Source organism: Bombina bombina, chromosome 6 (genome assembly GCF_027579735.1).
Source record: "Bombina bombina isolate aBomBom1 chromosome 6, aBomBom1.pri, whole genome shotgun sequence".
Taxonomy (NCBI): domain Eukaryota; kingdom Metazoa; phylum Chordata; class Amphibia; order Anura; family Bombinatoridae; genus Bombina; species Bombina bombina.
The window spans coordinates 195,284,107-195,306,402 of record NC_069504.1 but is presented as its reverse complement, the minus strand read 5'-3'; the positions used below and the strand labels follow the sequence as shown (position 1 = coordinate 195,306,402).

General features: G+C 37.8%; 1 protein-coding gene across 1 annotated transcript in view; it reads right to left on the bottom strand.

Moving 5' to 3' along the window:
* The window catches only part of DOCK4 (dedicator of cytokinesis 4), a gene marked incomplete at its 5' end in the record, with an annotated part of 608,904 nt that overhangs the window by 357,796 nt on the left and 228,812 nt on the right, over positions 1-22,296 (bottom strand). The window contains 1 exon segment of the mRNA XM_053716722.1: positions 7,497-7,631. Within this exon segment, the coding sequence (XP_053572697.1) occupies positions 7,497-7,631 (135 nt within the window).

The following is a 22,296-nucleotide window of genomic DNA, read 5'->3' as shown; positions in this document are numbered from 1 at the left end:
CGGAAGCTCATTCCCTGGGACAGGTGATCCTGGGTTAGCCACCAACGGAGTGAGTCTCTGGTCTTCTGATCTACTTGAATCACTGGAGACAAGTCTGTATAGTCCCCATTCCACTGTTTCAGCATGCACAGTTGTAATGGTCTTAGATGAATTCGCGCAAAAGGAACTATGTCCATTGCTGCAACCATCAACCCTACTACTTCCATGCACTGAGCTATGGAAGGTCGTGGAACAGAGTGAAGAACTTGACAAGCGTTTAGAAGTTTTGACTTTCTGACATCTGTCAGGAAAATCTTCATTTCTAAAGAATCTATTATTGTCCCCAAGAAAGGAACTCTTGTCGACGGAGACAGGGAACTCTTTTCTATGTTCACCTTCCACCCGTGAGATCTGAGAAAGGCCAGAACGATGTCTGTGTGAGCCTTTGCCTTTGAAAGCGACGACGCTTGTATCAGAATGTCGTCCAAGTAAGGTGCCACTGCAATGCCCCTTGGTCTTAGAACCGCTAGAAGGGACCCGAGTACCTTTGTGAAAATCCTTGGAGCAGTGGCTAGCCCGAATGGGAGAGCCACAAACTGGTAATGTTTGTCCAGAAAGGCGAACCTTAGGAACTGATGATGATCTTTGTGGATAGGAATATGTAGATACGCATCCTTTAGATCCACGGTAGTCATAAATTGACCCTCCTGGATTGAAGGTAAAATCGTTCGAATAGTTTCCATTTTGAACGATGGCACTCTGAGAAATTTGTTTAGAATCTTTAAATCCAGAATTGGTCTGGAAGTTCCCTCTTTTTTGGGAACTACAAACAGATTTGAGTAAAACCCCATTCCTTGTTCCACAGTTGGAACTGGGTGTATCACTCCCATTTTTAACAGGTCTTCTACACAATGTAAGAATGCCTGTCTCTTTATTTGGTTTGAAGATAAGTGAGACATGTGGAACCTTCCCCTTGAGGTTAGTTCCTTGAATTCCAGAAGATAACCCTGAGAAACTATTTCTAGTGCCCAGGGATCCTGAACATCTCTTGCCCAAGCCTGAGTGAAGAGAGAGAGTCTGCCCCCTACAAGATCCGGTCCCGGATTGGGGGCTACTCCTTCATGCTGTTTTGGTAGCAGCAGCAGGCTTCTTGGCCTGCTTACCCTTGTTCCAGCCTTGCATCGGTTTCCAAGCTGGTTTGGTTTGCGAAGCATTACCCTCTTATCTAGAGGCTGCAGAGTTGGAGGCTGGTCCGTTCCTGAAATTGCGAAAGGAACAAAAATTAGACTTATTCTTGGCCTTGAAATGCCTATCTTGTGGGAGGGCGTGGCCCTTACCCCCATTGATGTCTGAGATAATCTCTTTCAATTCTGGCCCAAAAAGGGTTTTACCCTTGAAAGGGATATTAAGCAACTTTGTCTTGGAAGATACATCCGCTGACCAAGACTTTAGCCAGAGCGCTCTGCGCGCCACAATTGCAAACCCTGAATTTTTTGCCGCTAATCTAGCTAACTGCAAAGCGGCATCTAAAATAAAGGAATTAGCTAACTTAAGTGCGTGAATTCTGTCCATAACCTCCTCATACGGAGTCTCTCTACTGAGCGACTTTTCTAGTTCCTCGAACCAGAACCACGCTGCTGTAGTGACAGGAATAATGCACAAAATAGGTTGCAGGAGGTAACCTTGCTGCACAAAAATCTTTTGAAGCAAACCCTCCAATTTTTTATCCATAGGATCTTTGAAAGCACAATTATCCTCGATAGGAATAGTAGTGCGCTTAGCTATTGTAGAAACTGCCCCCTCGACCTTAGGGACTGTCTGCCATAAGTCCTTTCTGGGGTCGACCATAGGAAATAATTTCTTAAATATAGGAGGGGGGACAAAAGGTATGCCGGGCTTCTCCCACTCCTTATTCACTATGTCCGCCACCCGCTTGGGTATAGGAAAAGCGTGGGGGTGCACCGGAACCTCTAGGAACTTGTCCATCTTACACAATTTTTCTGGAATGACCAGGTTGTCACAATCATCCAGAGTAGATAGCACCTCCTTAAGCAGTGCGCGGAGATGCTCTAATTTAAATGTCACAACATCAGGTTCTGCCTGTTGAGAAATTCTACCTGAATCAGAAATTTCCCCATCTGACAAAACCTCCCTCATGGCCACTTCAGATTGGTGTGAGGGTATGACAGAGCAATTATCATCAGCGCCCTCCTGCTCTACAGTGTTTAAAACAGAGCAATCGCGCTTTCTCTGAAATGCAGGCATTTTGGATAAAATATTTGCTATGGAGTTATCCATTACTGCCGTCAATTGTTGCATAGTAACAAGCATTGGCGCGCTAGAAGTACTAGGGGTCGCCTGCGCGGGCATAACTGGTATAGACACAGAAGGAGAAGATGTAGAACTATGTCTACTCCCTTCATCTGATGAATCATCTTGGGCAACTTTACTATCTGTGGCAGTACTGTCCTTACTTTGTTTGGACGCTATGGCACAATTATCACACAATTTTGAAGGGGGGGACACATTGGCTTCCATACATACAGAACATAGTTTATCTGAAGGCACAGACATGTTAAACAGGCTTAAACTTGTCAATAAAATACAAAAACCGTTTTAAAACAAAACTGTTACTGTCTCTTTAAATTTTAAACAGGGCACACTTTTTTACTGAATATGTGAAAAACTATGAAGGAATTGTTCAATTTTAACCAAATTTTCACCACAGTGTCTCAAAGCATTCAAAGCATTGCACCCCAAATTACAGACCTTTAACCCTTAAAATGACGAAACCGGAGCCGTTTACCGTTTTAACCCCTCTACAGTCCCAGCTACAGCCTTTGCTGCGACTTTACCAAACCCAGGGGGGTATACGATACCAAATGAAGCCTTCTAGGAACCTTTTCAACCACTTCCAGACCCACACACATGCAGCTGCATGTCCTGCTCTCAAAAGTAACTGCGCAATAATGGCGCAAAATGAGGCTCTGTCTACTACATAGAAGGCCCTTCCTGACTGGGAAGGTGTCTAAACCAGTGCCTGACGTAAAAAAAACGTTCCCCAAAGTTATAAAGTGTGAATTTCAACTTCAAGCTGTATAAAATGCCCAAATAAAGCAATCGATCTAGCCCATAAAAGTGTCTACCAGTTTTATAGCCCATATTAAGCCCTTTATTCTGTTTGAGACTAAGAAAATGGCTTACCGGTCCCCATGATGGGGAAAATGACAGCCTTCCAGCATTACTCAGTCTTGTTAGAAATATGGCTAGTCATACCTTAAGCAGAAAAGACTGCCAACTGTTTCCCCCAACTGAAGTTATCTCATCTCAACAGTCCTATGTGGAAACAGCAAACGATTTTAGTTACTGCTGCTAAAATCATATTCCTCTCACAAACAGAACTCTTCATCTTTTTCTGTTTCAGAGTAAATAGTACATACCAGCACTATTTTAAAATAACAAACTCTTGATAGTAGAATAAAAAACTACAACTAAACACCACATACTCTTCACCATCTCCGTGGAGATGCTGCTTGTTCAGCGGCAAAGAGAATGACTGGGGTGGGCGGAGCCTAGGAGGGACTATATGGACAGCTTTTGCTGTGCTCTTTGCCATTTCCTGTTGGGGAAGAGAATATTCCCACAAGTTATGGATGACGCCGTGGACCGGACACACCAATGTTGGAGAAAAGCTTACTTCTAATGAAGTTAACAAGGCGAGCGGGATTGCTAAATAGTGCTCCACTCGTAATCTAGCCCTAAATAAATCATTGCTTGAATGATGCATTTAGAGTGAAGATTAGCCTGAAAATAATTTGTACATGTATTTGTAAAAATTATAAATAATGAAAAAATAACAGTAAAGTTAATGTACAAAAAGCAGTGGGCTCCGCAATATTATAACTTAGGTGACCTTTTCTGCTGAGGCCAATTAGGAATGGTTATAAATGGTTAACCTAGTGTGTGGAATATAGCTGTGTCTGCAATTCTATGTTTAACAGAATCAAATTACAGGAAAGTAGTTTTACTACAGTTAGTTAAACTTATTTGGATAGAAAGAAGCACCTTGTTCCTTAAACATTAAAGGGACATAAAATAACTTTATTAACAAGACTTTTGTGTAATATTGTAATAAATTAAACTACCAGCTAGATGTAACAACTTTCTAAATATATTTGCTATATTAATAACATGTTTTCTGCAATTGTTTTTAATGTTCAAACTCTACCACCCCTTATCTACATTTTTTACTGGAGAAGATGAAGCTAGCAAATGCCATTTTGCTTGGACAATTTGGCTTGTTTTGCAATACTTTTTTTTACATAACCTTAAGAACCCCATATCCTATCTTCTCATTTGAGGCCAGTTATGGACAGTTATAAATCCATTTTAGAGTAAAAAGAAAGGGGATCAAAATAAACAATGAAAGCAAAACTGCAAAGTGTTTTTTTAATGACGCATAATTTTTACAAGCTCAAATTGTCTTGTTAACTATAGGAGGACTATCTATCAATCCGTCAATTTTCTTGCATTCATCGGCACCAATATGCTCACCTAACATCATGGCTGCGGACCTGAATACGATCTCCATATTTTTTTTAAAAAGCCGCGAACCAAGTACGGGGCGATGAGCAGCGGACTGTTGTTAACTAGCAGTCATCGATCTCGCTGCTATTCGGCTTTTTACCAACTTTATTTATACCCTGTCACTAAACACAGCCATTATACTAAAATGTTTAACCCCCATTCCGCCGCTCCAGGACCACCTCAACTAAATAAATGAATTAACCCCTAAATCCCTGGCCTCCCACATAACTACCACTTACTAAACTTATTAACCCCTAAACCACCAGCACCCCACATCGCCATAAACAAAATTAAGCTATTAACCCATTAACCTAACAACTTGCTAACTTTACATTAAAATTACAACATCCCTATCTTATAGTAAATTTAAATTTACCTGTAGAATTAAATTAAACTATATTAAACTATTAATTAACCGAGCCTAAAATTACATTAAACTACCAATTAAATTAACTATATTACATAAACCTAACCCTACTCAAATTATTTAAATCTACAATTAAAAATGACTAAATTACAAAAAAATAAACGCTAAGTTACAAAAAATAAAAAACAACAGTATCAAAAATAAAAAAGAATTGCACCTAATCTAATAGCCCTATCAAAATAAAAAAAAAACTAGCCTACAATAAACTACCAATGGCCCTTAAAAGGGTCTTTTGCGGGGCATTGGCCCAAAGAAATCCGCTCTTTTACCTGTAAAAAAAAAAAATACAAACACCCCCCCCAACAGTAAAACCCACCACCCACACAACCAACCCCCCCCCAAAATAAAAACCCTATCTAAAAAACCTAAGCTCCCCGTTGCCCTGAAAAGGGCATTTGTATGGGCATTGCCCTTAAAAGGACATTTAGCTCTTTCACTGCCCAGACCCTACTCTAAAAATAAAACCCACCCAAAAAAACCTTAAATAAACCTAACACTAACACCCGACGTCGGATGTCTTAAGGATGGACCCGCTCCTCGCCGGATGAAGATAGAAGAGGCCGCATGGATGAAGACTTCACCGGCTGGATGAAGATGGAAGAGGCCGCCCGGAGGAAGACTTCTTGCCGGCTGGATGGATCCTTCAAGCGGAACTTCAAAAACTGTAAGTGGATCGTCGGGGGTTAGTGTTAGGTTTATTTAAGAGTTTTTTGGGTGGGTTTTATTTTTAGAGTAGGGTCTGGGCAGTAAAAGAGCTAAATGCCCTTTTAAGGGCAATGCCCATACAAATGCCCTTTTCAGGGCAATGGGGAGCTTAGGTTTTTTAGATAGGGTTTTTTTTTTTTTTTTATTTGGGGGGCTGGTTGTCTGGGTGGTGGTTTTTACTGTTGGGGGGTGTTTGTAATTTTGTTTACAGGTAAAATAACTGATTTCTTTGGGGCAATGCCCCGCAAAAGGCCCTTTTAAGGGCCATTGGTAGTTTATTGTAGGCTAGAGTTTTTTTTATTTTGGGGGGCTTTTAATTTTGATAGGGCTATTAGATTAGGTGTAATTCTTTTTTATTTTTGATACTGTGGTTTTTTATTTTTGGTAACAGTGTTTTTTATTTTTTGTAACTTAGTGATTTTATTTTTTGTAATTTAGTAATTTTTAGGTTTTTAAATATATAATATAGTTAATTTAATTGGTAGTTTAATGTAATTTTAGTATAATAGTTAGGGTAGGTTAATTAATAGTTTAAAATTGTTTAATGTAATTTTAGTATAATAGTTAGGGTAGATTAATTAATAGTTTAATATAGTTTAATTTAATTCTACAGATAAATTTAAATTTATTATAAGATAGGGATGTTGTAATTTTAATGTAAAGTTAGCGGGTTGTTAGGTTAAGGGGTTAATAGCTTAATTTAGTTTATGGCGATGTGGGGGGCTGGCAGTTTAGGGGTTAATAGGCTTAGTTAAAGATGTGGAAGGCCAGGGGTTTAGGGGTTAATACATTTATTTAGTTGTGGTGGGGTCCGGGAGTGGCGGGATAGGGGTTAATAACATTATATAGGTGGCGGTGATGTTGGGGCAGCAGATTAGGGGTGTTTAGACTCGGGGCTTATGTTAGGGTGTTAGGTGTAAACGTAACTGGTTTTCTACCATAGAAATCAATGGGATATCTGGCAGCATCGAACATAGGCTTTTGCTGCTTTCAGAGTCCAATTGATTCCTATGGCATTGGAGGCCTCCAGGGTGGCGGATTGAAAACCAGGTACGCTGGGCCGGAATAGCCGTGAGCGTACCGGTTAACTATTTGATAACTTTTAAAAAGTGTCAAATAGTGCCGAATGTGTATTCGGAACATCTGTAATGACATAAGCATCGATCTGTGTCATATCGAAACCGTCGGATTGTATGTTACGTCACAGATTTATACTTTTGCCGGTCTGTAGGCTATGATAACTAGGTCAAATCAAGCTCGCCACAATTACGCTGCGGAATTCCATCGTATTTCAGGTTGACGGCTTGATAAATATCCCCCTAGATGTTCTTCTAAGTATGGCAACACACATTATATTGAGTTTGGACGGTGACAAAAAATGTTTTGTAGATGATCCATTTATATAGCCCATCTGGTAGTGTTTTTGTAAAAAATTTATAGTCTTGCTTATTTTTTTTAATAACATTGTGCTGATTTTCAGACTCCTAACCAAGCCCCACAGTGTCAGATGTATACACGCGTTTACAGACTCCTGCTGGCTCCTGTTAATGTTATCTGTCTTTTCCTATGCAAGGAGTGGGGAGTGTCTGCTCTTCCTGTTTTCTCAGCCCCTTTCAGTGGATGTCCCAGACTAACCTCATCAACAGTGCTAAACTGGGAGCTTCTAAGTAAGTTTTTAAAAAGTTTTATACTGCAGTTTGTAGTATCTGTGCATATTCTTCTTTATAGTAGTATCTATTACATGCAGGTATAAGACAATTTGTGTATAATACCCCTTTAAAGTCTACTAAACACTTACAGTAACATCCTGGAACTGAAGTCGCATGGCAGAGCCTGATGGCTGAGGCCTGCTTGTGATCTCTAATATAGTTCTCAGTAGTATATCCAAAAGGCAGTTCACAATAACATCTATTTCCTTCATAGCAGATTTCTCCTAAAATTTCAGAAAGAAAAAGTATAGTCATGAGCATAAATTTTACAATACCTAAAAGAAATAGTAGTTATTGTAAGAAAAAAAAAATTAATATTAAAGGGGCAGTAAACTTACAAACTAATGTTATATAATTCGGCACATAGTGCAGAATTATATAACATTAGCTTACCGGCAGCTTTATACATAAAATTATTGCAAAGAAATTATATGTAAAAGCTCCTTTTACCAGAATGCCGCTCATTGCTCTACTGAGCAGGTCTGTTTTTTCCACAGCGCATCCGGCAACACTGTCACAGTGTCAAAGTGTGCCTGGTTGCACCATTAAAATGAATGTAGCTCGCTCCTGCTACTAGACCAGAGCGGGAGCAAGCTACATTCATTTTAATAGCACGACCAGGCACACTGTGACTAGACAGTGTTGCCGGATGCTTTGTGGAAAAACCAGACCCGCTCAGTAGAGCAAAGAGAGGCGTTCTGGTAAAAATAGCTTTTTTATATAATTTCTTTGCAATAATTTAATGTATAAAGCTGCCGGTAAGCTAATGTTATATAATTCTGCACTATGTGCAGAATTATATAACATTAGTTTGTAACTTTACTGCCCCTTTAAGCAAAAACCCCAATCTTCTATTTTACACCCCACAAAGGAGGGCAAAATATAATTTATGCTTACCAGTTAAATTTATTTCTTTCATGGTGGTGATTCATTACTCCTGGGAATTATACTCCTGGACGCTAGGGAAGTCAAAGATCCCAAAACTCCAAAAGCCCTTTAAACCCTCCCACATTACTGGAAACTAGTCTGACGTATGGAAACCAAGAAGAGTAGAAGGTAGGAAAAGACCATAAGAACACTACAAAGGAGCAGGGGGGAAAATGAGGTGCATACTTGAACTGTTGCCAGAAAAAACAATCAATGATAGAAAAATACTAGGCAGGGGGTTGAAGACTATCATCATCACAAAATATTTTTTTTTTTTTTAGGTAAGTATAAATTATATTTTCTTTCATAAAGGTGAGAGTCCATTACACATAGGAACTAATACCCAAGTTGTGGAGTCCACGAGTAATCTGGAAAGGACCAGACTTTTTCTATTCCAAATTCATGGATGATTAGGTGTTTTTTTTTTCCTAATTCCATTTATGTTTTCAATAGTTTTTGTATCTTTTATTTTATATATATATATTTATATATTTTTTTTTAATGAAGAAAACAAATCAATACAAAAATATGTAATGCCCATAAATAGTTGCCTGAAGGACTTTCCTACCAAAAGCTGCTTTAGAAGAAGCAAAAACATCAAAATGGTAGAATTTATAAAAAAAAGTATGTAAGGAAGACCATGAAGCTGTCTTGCAAATTTGATTAATATCAAGAAATTTAGCAATTTTCTTGTGAAATAAGACAAAAGAGCAGAAATCTTTTAATTTAAAGTATGAGTGGATAAACCTTTATCCAAACTAACCCTTCTTGCAATTATAAAAGAGTGCAAACTGAACCTATTTTACGTACAAGGAAATAAAAGCCTTCCAAACCTTGTGATACATTTTCTTTTCCAAACATGCTCTTGAAGGATCAACAAAAAGACTGTTGGTATGAGATACTGCTAAATGTAAAGATGGAGCCTGTCCCAAGATATTGTCCAAGTAAGTAGCAAATGACACACCTTGAACTCTTATCACTAATAAGAGAGTCCCCAGAACTTTTGTAAAGATTCTGGGAGTGTTAGCCAAACCAAACAAAAGAGCAACAAACTGAAAATGCTTGTCCAGAAATGCAAACACAAGGAATGGATGATGATCCCTGTGAATAGGGGTATGAAGATAGACATCCTTCAGATCTATAGACGACATGAATAGTCCCTGTTGAACAAGGGGAAGGATAGTTTGAATGGTTTCCATCTTGAACGAAGGAACCAAGAGAAACTTGTTTAAAGTTCGGAACAACAAGGAGGTTTGAGTAGAAACCATGACCCTGTTTCAATTCCAGAACTAGAACTATTACACCCATAGACTACAGATCTAAAATCAACTGTAAAAGGCTCTTGAGATAGAATAAACTTTCCCCTGGGATGCCTTGATCTGAAACCTATTTTGTATTCTTGGGAAATAATGCTCAATACCCAAAAATCTTTAACAGAATGAAACCAAGACCCCTGAAGATCTGGATCGGGGCCACACCTTCATGCAGACTTGGTAGTGGAAACAATATCTTTTTAATCTTTAGATCTGTTCCAATTAGGGTTTGGGTTCCAGGAGAAACAACACAATCTGCTTCTGTGAAGAGATGGAGGACATCTGGTTTTTAGATTGATGAAAGGAACGAAAACAGTTAGAAGCCCTGAATTTAACGTTAGACTTCGTATCCTGAGGGACGCACAGTCACCGTAGAAATAATTCCTCAAACCCGGACCCAAATTTACCAAAAAAGGAAGAGACAGAAGTCTAGATTTAGAAACCATGTCAGCAGAACAGGATTTCAACCATAAGGCCCCTCTAGTCAAATCTGCCAGAGCCATATTCTTAGCATTAATCTTAATAACATCAACAATAGCATCACAAATAAAAGAGTGTCAACTGATTAGAAGACTTTTCACAATTAGAATTCTAGAAAAATTGATCAGATAAACCCTTACACCAAAGGGCAACACAAGCAATAGCAATTGCTGGCTTAAAAAGAAACCTGCTTTCAAAAAGGCTTTTCTATGAAATTATTCTTAATTCCTATCCATGGGTCTCTAAAAGAGGTACTATCTTCCAGAAGAATAGAAGTACATTTAGCTAAGGTAGAATAGCCCAATCTACTTTAGGAACAGTTTCCCAAAGCTCTAAATGAGAAGCAGGTAAAGGAAGATCTGGAGCATTCAGCTTAACAGACTTTGATTTACTCAAAGCCGATAAGCTAGTAGAGGGATTATCAGAAACCACCATCCTACGCTTACTTGGAGGGGGCATGGCCACCAACATCTAAGATATAGTAGAGTGTTCAAAATGTTTAAATCATGGATCAAACAAACATAGGGAGGACAGATACCCTTAGAAGTAAGTGCAGAATTAGATTGATCAGAATGAGTAAGATGATCCGTACATTATTTGCAAAACTGATCAGGAGGTAATGCTATTTTGATTAAAAAAGGTGTTCCTGTGGGTGGCTACATTTGGACAACTTTATTTGTTCATTAATGGAAACATGTTAACCCCTTATTTTCTAAAGAGAGTGTCTTCAGGGCACCAAAGGAGTTTTTGGATAGCAGTTTAAATTGAAATAAAGTTAAAGTAGTAGATTGTGCTATTGCTACAAGCCAGCAGCAGCGCAAAAATTACGTGTTTTTTTATGGTTTCACGATTGGCTAAGAACAAAAGTGAAGCTTACATACTTTTTTGTTGACACAGGAAACTGTCCAGGACATTGGTGTATATAGTTATTAAATAGTACATTTGATTTTTTTTTTACTTTTAAAAACCTTTCCTATCTCAATAGTGTAAATCTGAACATTTTAACCATTTACTGCCTTAAGTGTAATGTTCTTAACTGAACAAAAGAACACATTTTTGATACCTATCATTTGTTTGTTAGTTTATTCATTAAAGAGACCGCTCATTTTTCAGTTTGAACAAATACGAAAAATGCTTAATTTTAGTGACTTGTTAGATACAATAGAATCCAAATGTACATGTCTAATATTTAAAGAGTCAGGCAGATAAAATGCCATATAAAAGAAGGGCACTAAAACATCCTTGTACCACAGTACATTCTAAATTGAGGACACAGGGGCTACACGTTAAAGTAATATAGAGATTAATTATAAGATATAAGATAATTAACATTGCTGCAATTGTTGAATCCATAAAATGACTTCTGCAAGCTCACTTCCTATGGTTTATAGAGACATTGACAATGGAGGGGTTCAGTTATCTGAAGGCAACTGAGACCTGTAGGTTTCTATTTGCATTGCAAACTATTATTACATGCTAAGCAGGCCACCATATCTCTGGAGTCCAACTTATCTTGTTCAAGAGAAAGTTCTCTAGCTATCTTGCTAGATAGGCCTGGGGAGAAGGAAATGGAGTGGAGAAAAGTTGCTAAAGGCCCTGCAGCAGTGGTGGGGACCTGCCGGCCTGTCAGCCTTTTATCTAATATGAGGAAGCAGCAACTATGGAATACACAGAGCGATTATGGAGCTCCTGTGTATCTTCTGGGACTAGAGGGGTTTTTGCAGGAACCCAGAACACCCACTTCACTTTCCCCCATGCATCGAAGTATGCTACTTCAGGAGAAAGATGAGAAGGTGCTTGTTTCGAAAATGATGATGTAGTTTGCTAGGGACAACTATCACTATGGCCATTGAGAGATCACTTTGGAGACTCCCTGGGACCTTACAACGTGGTGACTGTCTTGTTGCTGAGTCAATAATCTAGAAACTAGGTGTATGGTAGGAGTAAAGAGGTCTTATGGAGTACAAGTGAATGCCCTCTATTCCACAATGGACACTTGGAAAACATTAACCTTTCTTCAAATATGCTCATTTTTTATTTTATTTTTTTACTTACTTGAACTAAACATTTAACAATAAAAGTTATGATTGCTAAATATTTTACTCAATCATGCTGTTCATTAGTTTGTATGTTTAGTTTATGTATGTGGTGATATAGTAGTGCGCTGGGGATTATTGAAAATACCAAACACCTAACAGTTTGAAAAGATCCTTCGTTCTTTCCAGAGATATAGGACTGTGTAGAAAAAGGGAGCTTAAGGTATCCGTGAAAAAAATTAGTGAAAAGTGTGAAAAAGGTCTACACATATATAAATGCATCAATTCTGGCGATGTGTTGAAAAAGTCTCAAATAAAAGCTTGAGTGTTTACCAAATCCTCCCTATAATAAAATATCCGTGAAATGGCAGTGGCGCTGTGAACCTAGATAAGGTAATTTGGTTCCTCCGTACCAACAACAGTTAGATGTAAGAACTGAAAGTGCCTAACAAGTATAACATCTGCCTTTTGTAGCGTTGAGCACTGATAACGAGTATTGAACGCTTTAATATATTACACCGCTATTTCAGATAGCACTTTGAACATTACGGATCCCAAATAGGGAAGCAAAACTGTCCTTTTTTAAGGCATATACCATTTTATTGTATGCTTTTTAGAATTTGTGACAATCATGTATTACCTCATTGTCAGATTAAAACATTAGGCTTTAGGTTATAAAGTATCGGGGAGACGTCCCCATTATTTACATATTGTTTCCTACCATTGGGTAGTCTCTGCAATTGTTTGGGTTAGTCAGAACGATTTTAGAATTCTATATATGTATACTGTGCAAGATTTTTTTACTTATTTTTAGATCAAATATATCAGTTTTTTATATCTAACTTGTGACTGTTTGGTTTATCACCTTTTACATTTGGATACATATTTATAACACGTAAAAAATCATAACCTCAAGCTTATTTAGGCAAGGTCAAATATAGTCTTATGTTAGAACACTATCTATAGTTCTAACAGTTTCTTTTTGTAAACACTTAACTCATTAAACCCCCCCTAATATAATATAATTTTTCACAATTTATCCACATAGGGTACAATTTTGTAGATAACTGTTACATATTAATACATCGCCTATTCTAGATTCACAGCGCCACTGCCATTTCACGGATATTTTATTATAGGGAGGATTTGGTAAACACTCAAGCTTATTTTCTTGTTTTTATTTGAGACTTTTTCAACACATCGCCAGAATTGATGCATTTATAGATGTGTAAACCTTTTTCACACTTTTCACTAATTTTTTTCACGGATACCTTAAGCTTTCTTTAGCGCACCTACATCTCCCTTTTCTACACATGTTTAGCTTATGGTCTTGCTACAGTTAAAATTAACTTAAACATATTCCAGACTCCAGATTGTGTGTTAATTGGCAGATTGGTTCTGGATATTGTATACTCTTTGCCTTTAGTAGTGTTACACAAACATCTGGGAGATAGCTATGTAAAAGGGTGAATCATAGCTGTGGAAATGCTTAGACTCTTATGGCCCCTTATGGCCATGTCTTCATTAGAAATTATTTGTCAACAAAAGTCTGGATCAGTAATCAAGGATACAAAATCATATGCAATATAGAAAACCATGGGCCAGATTACGAGTAGAGGGCAAATTAACGCTTCAACTTGAGTATTAATTGCGCTAGAAGTAAGCTTTTTGCACTTGTCGGGTTGCGCTCATATTACGAGTTGAAAGTAAACTGTTTTCACTCTTGCACTAACCCGACAAGCGCAAAAAGCCAAAGTTAGAATATTGCGTACGCATTCATGTTTTACCCCGTAGAAGTCAATGGAGAAGAAAAAGTGGAAAAAACACACAACTCCCGCACGAAGCCGTTAGAAATTGTTCTCATTTGCACTAACCAAACATGAAAATATGAATATTTTTTACATTCCATTGTTCTTCAAATAACAGAATATGTTCTATTAATTCATAATGAAATATTTCTACATATATATGATGTTTTTTTGGTAAAATATATATCTATACCTATACATGATTATATATAGAGATATATATATTCTTTCATGATTTGGATAGAACAAACAATTTTAAACAACTTTCCAATTTACTTTTATTATCACATTTGCTTCATTATCTTGTTATCTTTTTGCTTAAGGAACAGCATTGCCCTACTGGCAGCTAGCTGAATACATCTAGTTAGCTAATAACAAGAGACACATGTGTGCAGGCACCAATTAACAACGAGCACCCACTAGTGTAGGATATGTGCATATTCTTTTTTAACAAGGGGTACCAAGAGAACAAAGCACATTTGAAAAATGAAGTGAATTTAAAAATGTTTCAAAATTACATGCTTTATCTGAATCAGGCAAGTTTAATTTAGATTTTTCTATCCCTTTAACTGCAAAGTGCTCTAATGTACTTGTATATATAGCTATATATGTGTACATATGTATTTATATGTGTACATATGTATATATCTCTGTAAATACATAAATACACATAAAAATACATAAATACATATGTACACATATATAGACATATCTATATACATACATATCAAGGGCTACGGAATCTGTTGGCGATCTACAAATACCTGATAATAATAATAATAATATCCATCTTTAGAAATGATATGTATATATCTTAAGCCCCTTGCCTGCCTGAGATCTCATATCTTTGAGCCTTTCATAAGTTTTTAGTACAATATTTTTTTTATAATTTTTATTAGATGGTGTTATTATGAGTGTAACTGTACTTTGTAATGTATTTTGATGTGTTTTGTGCAACTTTTATGTTTTGCAAAACAGTTAACTAGAGCTCTGAAGTTGTGGCAATCATTCTAGGGTAAATCTCGATTGCTCTCAATCCTGCCCCTTTATTAGCCTTGATTTTGATTAGAAATTATACTCAGTCCTCTTTTACCTATACTTTTAAATCCTAAATAATTACATCCCAACTTAGGCCGGAGTGAGAAAGGTTATATAGCGAGGGTTTGCAATCTTAACGCTCGTATTACAAGTTGAAAGCAAACGTGATCACAATCACAATTTAAACATAAAAACATAATTTATGTAAGAACTTACCTGATAAATTAATTTCTTTCATATTAGCAAGAGTCCATGAGCTAGTGACGTATGGGATATACATTCCTACCAGGAGGGGCAAAGTTTCCCAAACCTCAAAATGCCTATAAATACACCCCTCACCACACCCACAAATCAGTTTAACGAATAGCCAAGAAGTGGGGTGATAAGAAAAAGTGCGAAAGCATAAAAAATAAGGAATTGGAATAATTGTGCTTTATACAAAATCATACCACCACAAAAAAGGGCAGGCCTCATGGACTCTTGCTAATATGAAAGAAATTAATTTATCAGGTAAGTTCTTACATAAATTATGTTTTCTTTCATGTAATTAGCAAGAGTCCATGAGCTAGTGACGTATGGGATAATGACTACCCAAGATGTGGATCTTTCCACGCAAGAGTCACTAGAGAGGGAGGGATAAAATAAAGACAGCCAATTCCTGCTGAAAATAATCCACACCCAAAATAAAGTTTAATGAAAACATAAGCAGAAGATTCAAACTGAAACCGCTGCCTGAAGTACTTTTCTACCAAAAACTGCTTCAGAAGAAGAAAACACATCAAAATGGTAGAATTTAGTAAAAGTATGCAAAGAGGACCAAGTTGCTGCTTTGCAAATCTGATCAACTGAAGCTTCATTCCTAAACGCCCAGGAAGTAGAAACTGACCTAGTAGAATGAGCTGTAATCCTTTGAGGCGGAGTTTTACCCGACTCAACATAGGCATGATGAATTAAAGATTTCAACCAGGATGCCAAAGAAATGTTAGAAGCTTTCTGGCCTTTTCTAGAACCGGAAAAGATGACAAATAGACTAGAAGTCTTTTGGAAAGACTTAGTAGCTTCAACATAATATTTCAAAGCTCTAACAACATCCAAAGAATGCAACGATCTCTCCTTAGAATTCTTAGGATTAGGACATAATGAAGGAACCACAATTTCTCTACTAATGTTGTTGGAATTCACAACCTTAGGTAAAAATTCAAAAGAAGTTCGCAACACCGCCTTATCCTGATGAAAAATCAGAAAAGGAGACTCACAAGAAAGAGCAGATAATTCCGAGACTCTTCTGGCAGAAGAGATGGCCAAAAGGAACAAAACTTTCCAAGAAAGTAATGTAATGTCCAATGAATGCATAGGTTCAAAAGGAGGAGCTTGAAGAGCCCCCAGAACCAAATTCAAACTCCAAGGAGGAGAAATTGACTTAATGACAGGTTTTATACAAACCAAAGCTTGTACAAAACAATGAATATCAGGAAGATTAGCAATCTTTCTGTGAAAAAGAACAGAAAGAGCAGAGATTTGACCTTTCAAGGAACTTGCGGACAAACCTTTATCTAAACCATCCTGAAGAAACTGTAAAATTCTCGGAATTCTAAAAGAATGCCAAGAAAAATGATGAGAAAGACACCAAGAAATATAAGTCTTCCAGACTCTATAATATATCTCTCTAGATACAGATTAACGAGCCTGTAACATAGTATTAATCACAGAGTCAGAGAAACCTCTTTGACCAAGAATCAAGCGTTCAATCTCCATACCTTTAAATTTAAGAATTTGAGATCCTGATGGAAAAAAGGACCTTGCGACAGAAGGTCTGGTCTTAACGGAAGAGTCCACGGTTGGCAAGAGGCCATCCGGACAAGATCCGCATACCAAAACCTGTGAGGCCATGCCGGAGCTACCAGCAGAACAAACGAGCATTCCTTCAGAATCTTGGAGATTACTCTTGGAAGAAGAACTAGAGGCGGAAAGATATAGGCAGGATGATACTTCCAAGGAAGTGATAATGCATCCACTGCCTCCGCCTGAGGATCCCGGGATCTGGACAGATACCTGGGAAGTTTCTTGTTTAGATGAGAAGCCATCAGATCTATTTCTGGAAGTTCCCACATTTGAACAATCTGAAGAAATACCTCTGGGTGAAGAGACCATTCGCCCGGATGCAACGTTTGGCGACTGAGATAATCCGCTTCCCAATTGTCTATACCTGGGATATGAACCGCAGAGATTAGACAGGAGCTGGATTCCACCCAAACCAGAATTTGAGATACTTCTTTCATAGCCAGAGGACTGTGAGTCCCTCCTTGATGATTGATGTATGCCACAGTTGTGACATTGTCTGTCTGAAAACAATGAACGATTCTCTCTTCAGAAGAGGCCAAGACTGAAGAGCTCTGAAAATTGCATGGAGTTCCAAAATATTGATCGGTAATCTCACCTCCTGAGATTCCCAAACCCCTTGTGCCGTCAGAGATCCCCACACAACTCCCCAACCTGTAAGACTTGCATCTGTTGAAATTACAGTCCAGGTCGGAAGAACAAAAGAAGCCCCCTGAATTAAACGATGGTGATCTGTCCACCACGTCAGAGAGTGTCGTACAATCGGTTTTAAAGATATTAATTGAGATATCTTTGTGTAATCCCTGCACCATTGATTCAGCATACAGAGCTGAAGAGGTCGCATGTGAAAACGAGCAAAGGGGATCGCGTCCGATGCAGCAGTCATAAGACCTAGAATTTCCATGCATAAGGCTACCGAAGGGAATGATTGTGACTGAAGGTTTCGACAAGCTGAAATCAATTTTAGACGTCTCTTGTCTGTCAAAGACAGAGTCATGGACACTGAATCTATCTGGAAACCCAAAAAGGTTACCCTTGTCTGAGGAATCAATGAACTTTTTAGTGAATTGATCCTCCAACCATGATCTTGAAGAAACAACACAAGTCGATTCGTATGAGATTCTGCTAAATGTAAAGACTGAGCAAGTACCAAGATATCGTCCAAATAAGGAAATACCACAATACCCTGTTCTCTGATTACAGACAGAAGGGCACCGAGAACCTTTGTAAAAATTCTTGGAGCTGTAGCTAGGCCAAACGGCAGAGCCACAAACTGGTAATGCTTGTCCAGGAAAGAGAATCTCAGGAACTGATAGTGAGCTGGATGAATCGGAATATGCAGATATGCATCCTGTAAATCTATTGTAGACATATAATGCCCTTGCGGAACAAAAGGCAAGATAGTCCTTACAGTTATCATTTTGAATGTTGGTATCCTTACATAACGATTCAATATTTTTAGATCCAGAACTGGTCTGAAGGAATTCTCCTTCTTTGGTACAATGAAGAGATTCGAATAAAACCCCAGCCCCTGTTCCAGAACTGGAACTGGCATAATTACTCCAGCCGACTCTAGATCTGAAACACATTTCAGAAATGTTTGAGCTTTCACTGGGTTTACTGGGACATGGGAAAGAAAAAATCTCTTTGCAGGAGGTCTTATCTTGAAACCAATTCTGTACCCTTCTGAAACAATGTTCTGAATCTAAAGTTTGTGAACAGAATTGATCCAAATTTCTTTGAAAAAACGTAACCTGCCCCCTACCAGCTGAGCTGGAATGAGGGCCGCACCTTCATGTGGACTTAGAAGCTGGCTTTGCTTTTCTAGAAGGCTTGGATTTATTCCAGACTGGAGATGGTTTCCAAACTGAAACTGCTCCTGAGGATGAAGGATCAGGCTTTTGTTCTTTGTTGAAACAAAAGGAACGAAAACGATTATTAGCCCTGTTTTTACCCTTAGATTTTTTATCCTGTGGTAAAAAAGTTCCTTTCCCACCAGTAACAGTTGAGATAATAGAATCCAACTGAGAACCAAATAATTTATTACCCTGGAAAGAAAGGGAAAGTAGAGTCGATTTAGAAGACATATCAGCATTCCAAGTTTTAAGCCATAAAGCTCTTCTAGCTAAAATAGCTAGAGACATAAACCTGACATCAACTCTGATAATATCAAAAATGGCATCACAGATAAAATTATTAGCATGTTGAAGAAGAAGAATAATATTATGAGAATCATGATCTGTTAAAGTTTCCAACCAAAATGTTGAAGCTGCAGCAACATCAGCCAATGATATAGCAGGTCTAAGAAGATTACCTGAACACAGATAAGCTTTTCTTAGAAAGGATTCAATTTTCCTATCTAAAGGATCCTTAAACGAAGTACCATCTGCTGTAGGAATAGTAGTACGTTTAGCAAGGGTAGAAATAGCCCCATCAACTTTAGGGATTTTGTCCCAAAATTCTAATCTGTGGGATGACACAGGATATAATTGCTTAAAACGTTTAGAAGGAGTAAATGAATTACCCAAATTATTCCATTCTCTGTAAATTACTTCAGAAATAGCACCAAGAACAGGAAAAACTTCTGGAATAACCACAGGAGATTTAAAGACCTTATCTAAACATTTAGATTTAGTATCAAGAGGACCAGAATCCTCAATTTCTAAAGCAATTAGTACTTCTTTAAGTAAAGAACGAATAAATTCAATTTTAAATAAATATGAAGATTTATCAGCATCAACCTCTGAGACAGAATCCTCTGAACCAGAAGAGAATCAGAATGATGATGTTCATTTAAAAATTCATCTGTATAAAGAGAAGTTTTAAAAGATTTTTTATGTTTACTAGAAGGAGGAATAACAGACATAGCCTTCTTGATGGATTCAGAAACAAAATCTCTTATGTTATCAGGAACACTCTGAACATTAGATGTTGATGGAACTGCAACAGGTAATGGTACTTTACTAAAGGAAATATTATCTGCATTAACAAGTTTGTCATGACAATTAAAACAAACAACAGCTGGAGGAACAGCTACCAAAAGTTTACAGCAGATACACTTAGCTTTGGTAGATCCAGCACCAGACAGCGATTTTCCTGAAGTATCTTCTGACTCAGATGCAACGTGAGACATCTTGCAGTATGTAAGAGAAAAAACAACATATAAAGCAAAATTGATCAAATTCCTTAAATGACAGTTTCAGGAATGGGAAAAAATGCCAAAGAACAAACTTCTAGCAACCAGAAGCAATAAAAAATGAGACTTAATTAATGTGGAGACAAAAAAGACGCCCATATTTTTTTAGCGCCAAATAAGACGCCCACATTATTTGGCGCCTAAATGCTATTGGTGCCAAAAATGACGCCACAACCGGAACGCCGACATCTTTGGCGCAAAAGAACGTCAAAAAAATGACGCAACTTCCGGCGACACGTATGACGCCGGAAACAGAAAAGATTTTTTGCGCCAAAAAAGTCCGCGCCAAGAATGACGCAATAAAATGAAGCATTTTCAGCCCCCGCGAGCCTAACAGCCCACAGGAAAAAAGTCAAATTTTTAAGGTAAGAAAAATGATTGATTCAAATGCATTATCCCAAATATGAAACTGACTGTCTGAAAATAAGGAATGTTGAACATCCTGAGTCAAGGCAAATAAATGTTTGAATACATATATTTAGAACTTTATTAAAAAAGTGCCCAACCATAGCTTAGAGTGTCACAGAAAATAAGACTTACTTACCCCAGGACACTCATCTACATGTTTGTAGAAAGCCAAACCAGTACTGAAACGAAAATAAGCAGAGGTAATGGTATATATATAAGAGTATATCGTCGATCTGAAAAGGGAGGTAAGAGATGAATCTCTACGACCGATAACAGAGAACCTATGAAATAGACCCCGTAGAAGGAGATCATTGAATTCAAACAGGCAATACTCTCCTCACATCCCTCTGACATTCACTGCACGCTGAGAGGAAAACCGGGCTCCAACCTGCTGCGGAGCGCATATCAACGTAGAATCTAGCACAAACTTACTTCACCACCTCCATAGGAGGCAAAGTTTGTAAAACTGATTTGTGGGTGTGGTGAGGGGTGTATTTATAGGCATTTTGAGGTTTGGGAAACTTTGCCCCTCCTGGTAGGAATGTATATCCCATATGTCACTAGCTCATGGACTCTTGCTAATTACATGAAAGAAATCTTACTTCTAGCGCAATAAATGCTCAAGCCAGTGCGTTCATTTGTGCTCCACTCGAAATCTGGCACATCATTTTCCCTTTTAATAAACTTCCTGTTATTTTTAGGTTTGCAAAATTCTTGTTTTGTTCCTCATCATTAATTTCAGTATGTTTTATTATTATATACATGAAGGGGAATCTGTTTCTCACTAGAATCTGATGTTACTGTTGGTATCTTAAGGTTTAAAGGGACTACATATTTATTTTCTTACAGGTATAATGCACTGAAAAACAAAGCGGGAGACACGTAAACTCACATACGAAGCCCAGATAACGCATAGCAATATAAAATAACACACACAAAAACTGACAGCTAAAAGAGAATGTACGAATAGCCTTGGACGTACATGTGCTAATCTGACATGCGTAATCCAGCCAAAGCGCGAAAATAACAATAACAGACTAAAGGGATATGCACTAATCCAAGTGTTAACTCAATGTGCGCAACTCAGACACATATAAACCCAAAGGCCCACGAGTGCAACTCAAACTAAGCGCGCCACAAATGCAGGCACGTGCAAAACAGCAAGGGGAATAATGTAAAGGATTCTGTCCACAAACTAAAAATATTAGGAAATATGTATATAAACAATACGTTCCCATTACATAGCTATAGAGTGTATAAATGTTAAAAAATTATGCTAATAGATACTCGTCCACCAGCAAATAAGCCAAACCAGTACTGAAACGTATCAGCAGAGGTTTATGAAATAGGAGTATATTGTAGATCCATAGAGGAAGGCAAAAGACAAGTCCCTGTAACCAATTATGGAAAGTTTATGATAAATTTCCCATGATGTGAAAAAAGAATCACAAACAATAACCATATACATCCATCTGACAAGCACTGTACTCTGATGGGAAACCAGGCCTTAATATAGACTGAAAACCCCTTTCTTTGAAGAATCAAATGCACATCTTCATTCTTCAATCACCTCCAGTGGAGGCAAAATAAAGACTGAGGTAGTGGTGGGGTGGGAAGGGTTTTATAGATTTCTTGGAGTTTGGGAATCTTTGCCTCTGCCTAGCGGTAGGGAAGAGTAATTCCCATAATTCCCAGGAGTAATGGATCTTGGACTCTCTAACCACCTGCATGAAAGAAATATTAATTATTCATAAAAGAAATTTAAAAAACAGAATTTATGTTTACCTGATAAATTACTTTCTCCAACGGTGTGTCCGGTCCACGGCGTCATCCTTACTTGTGGG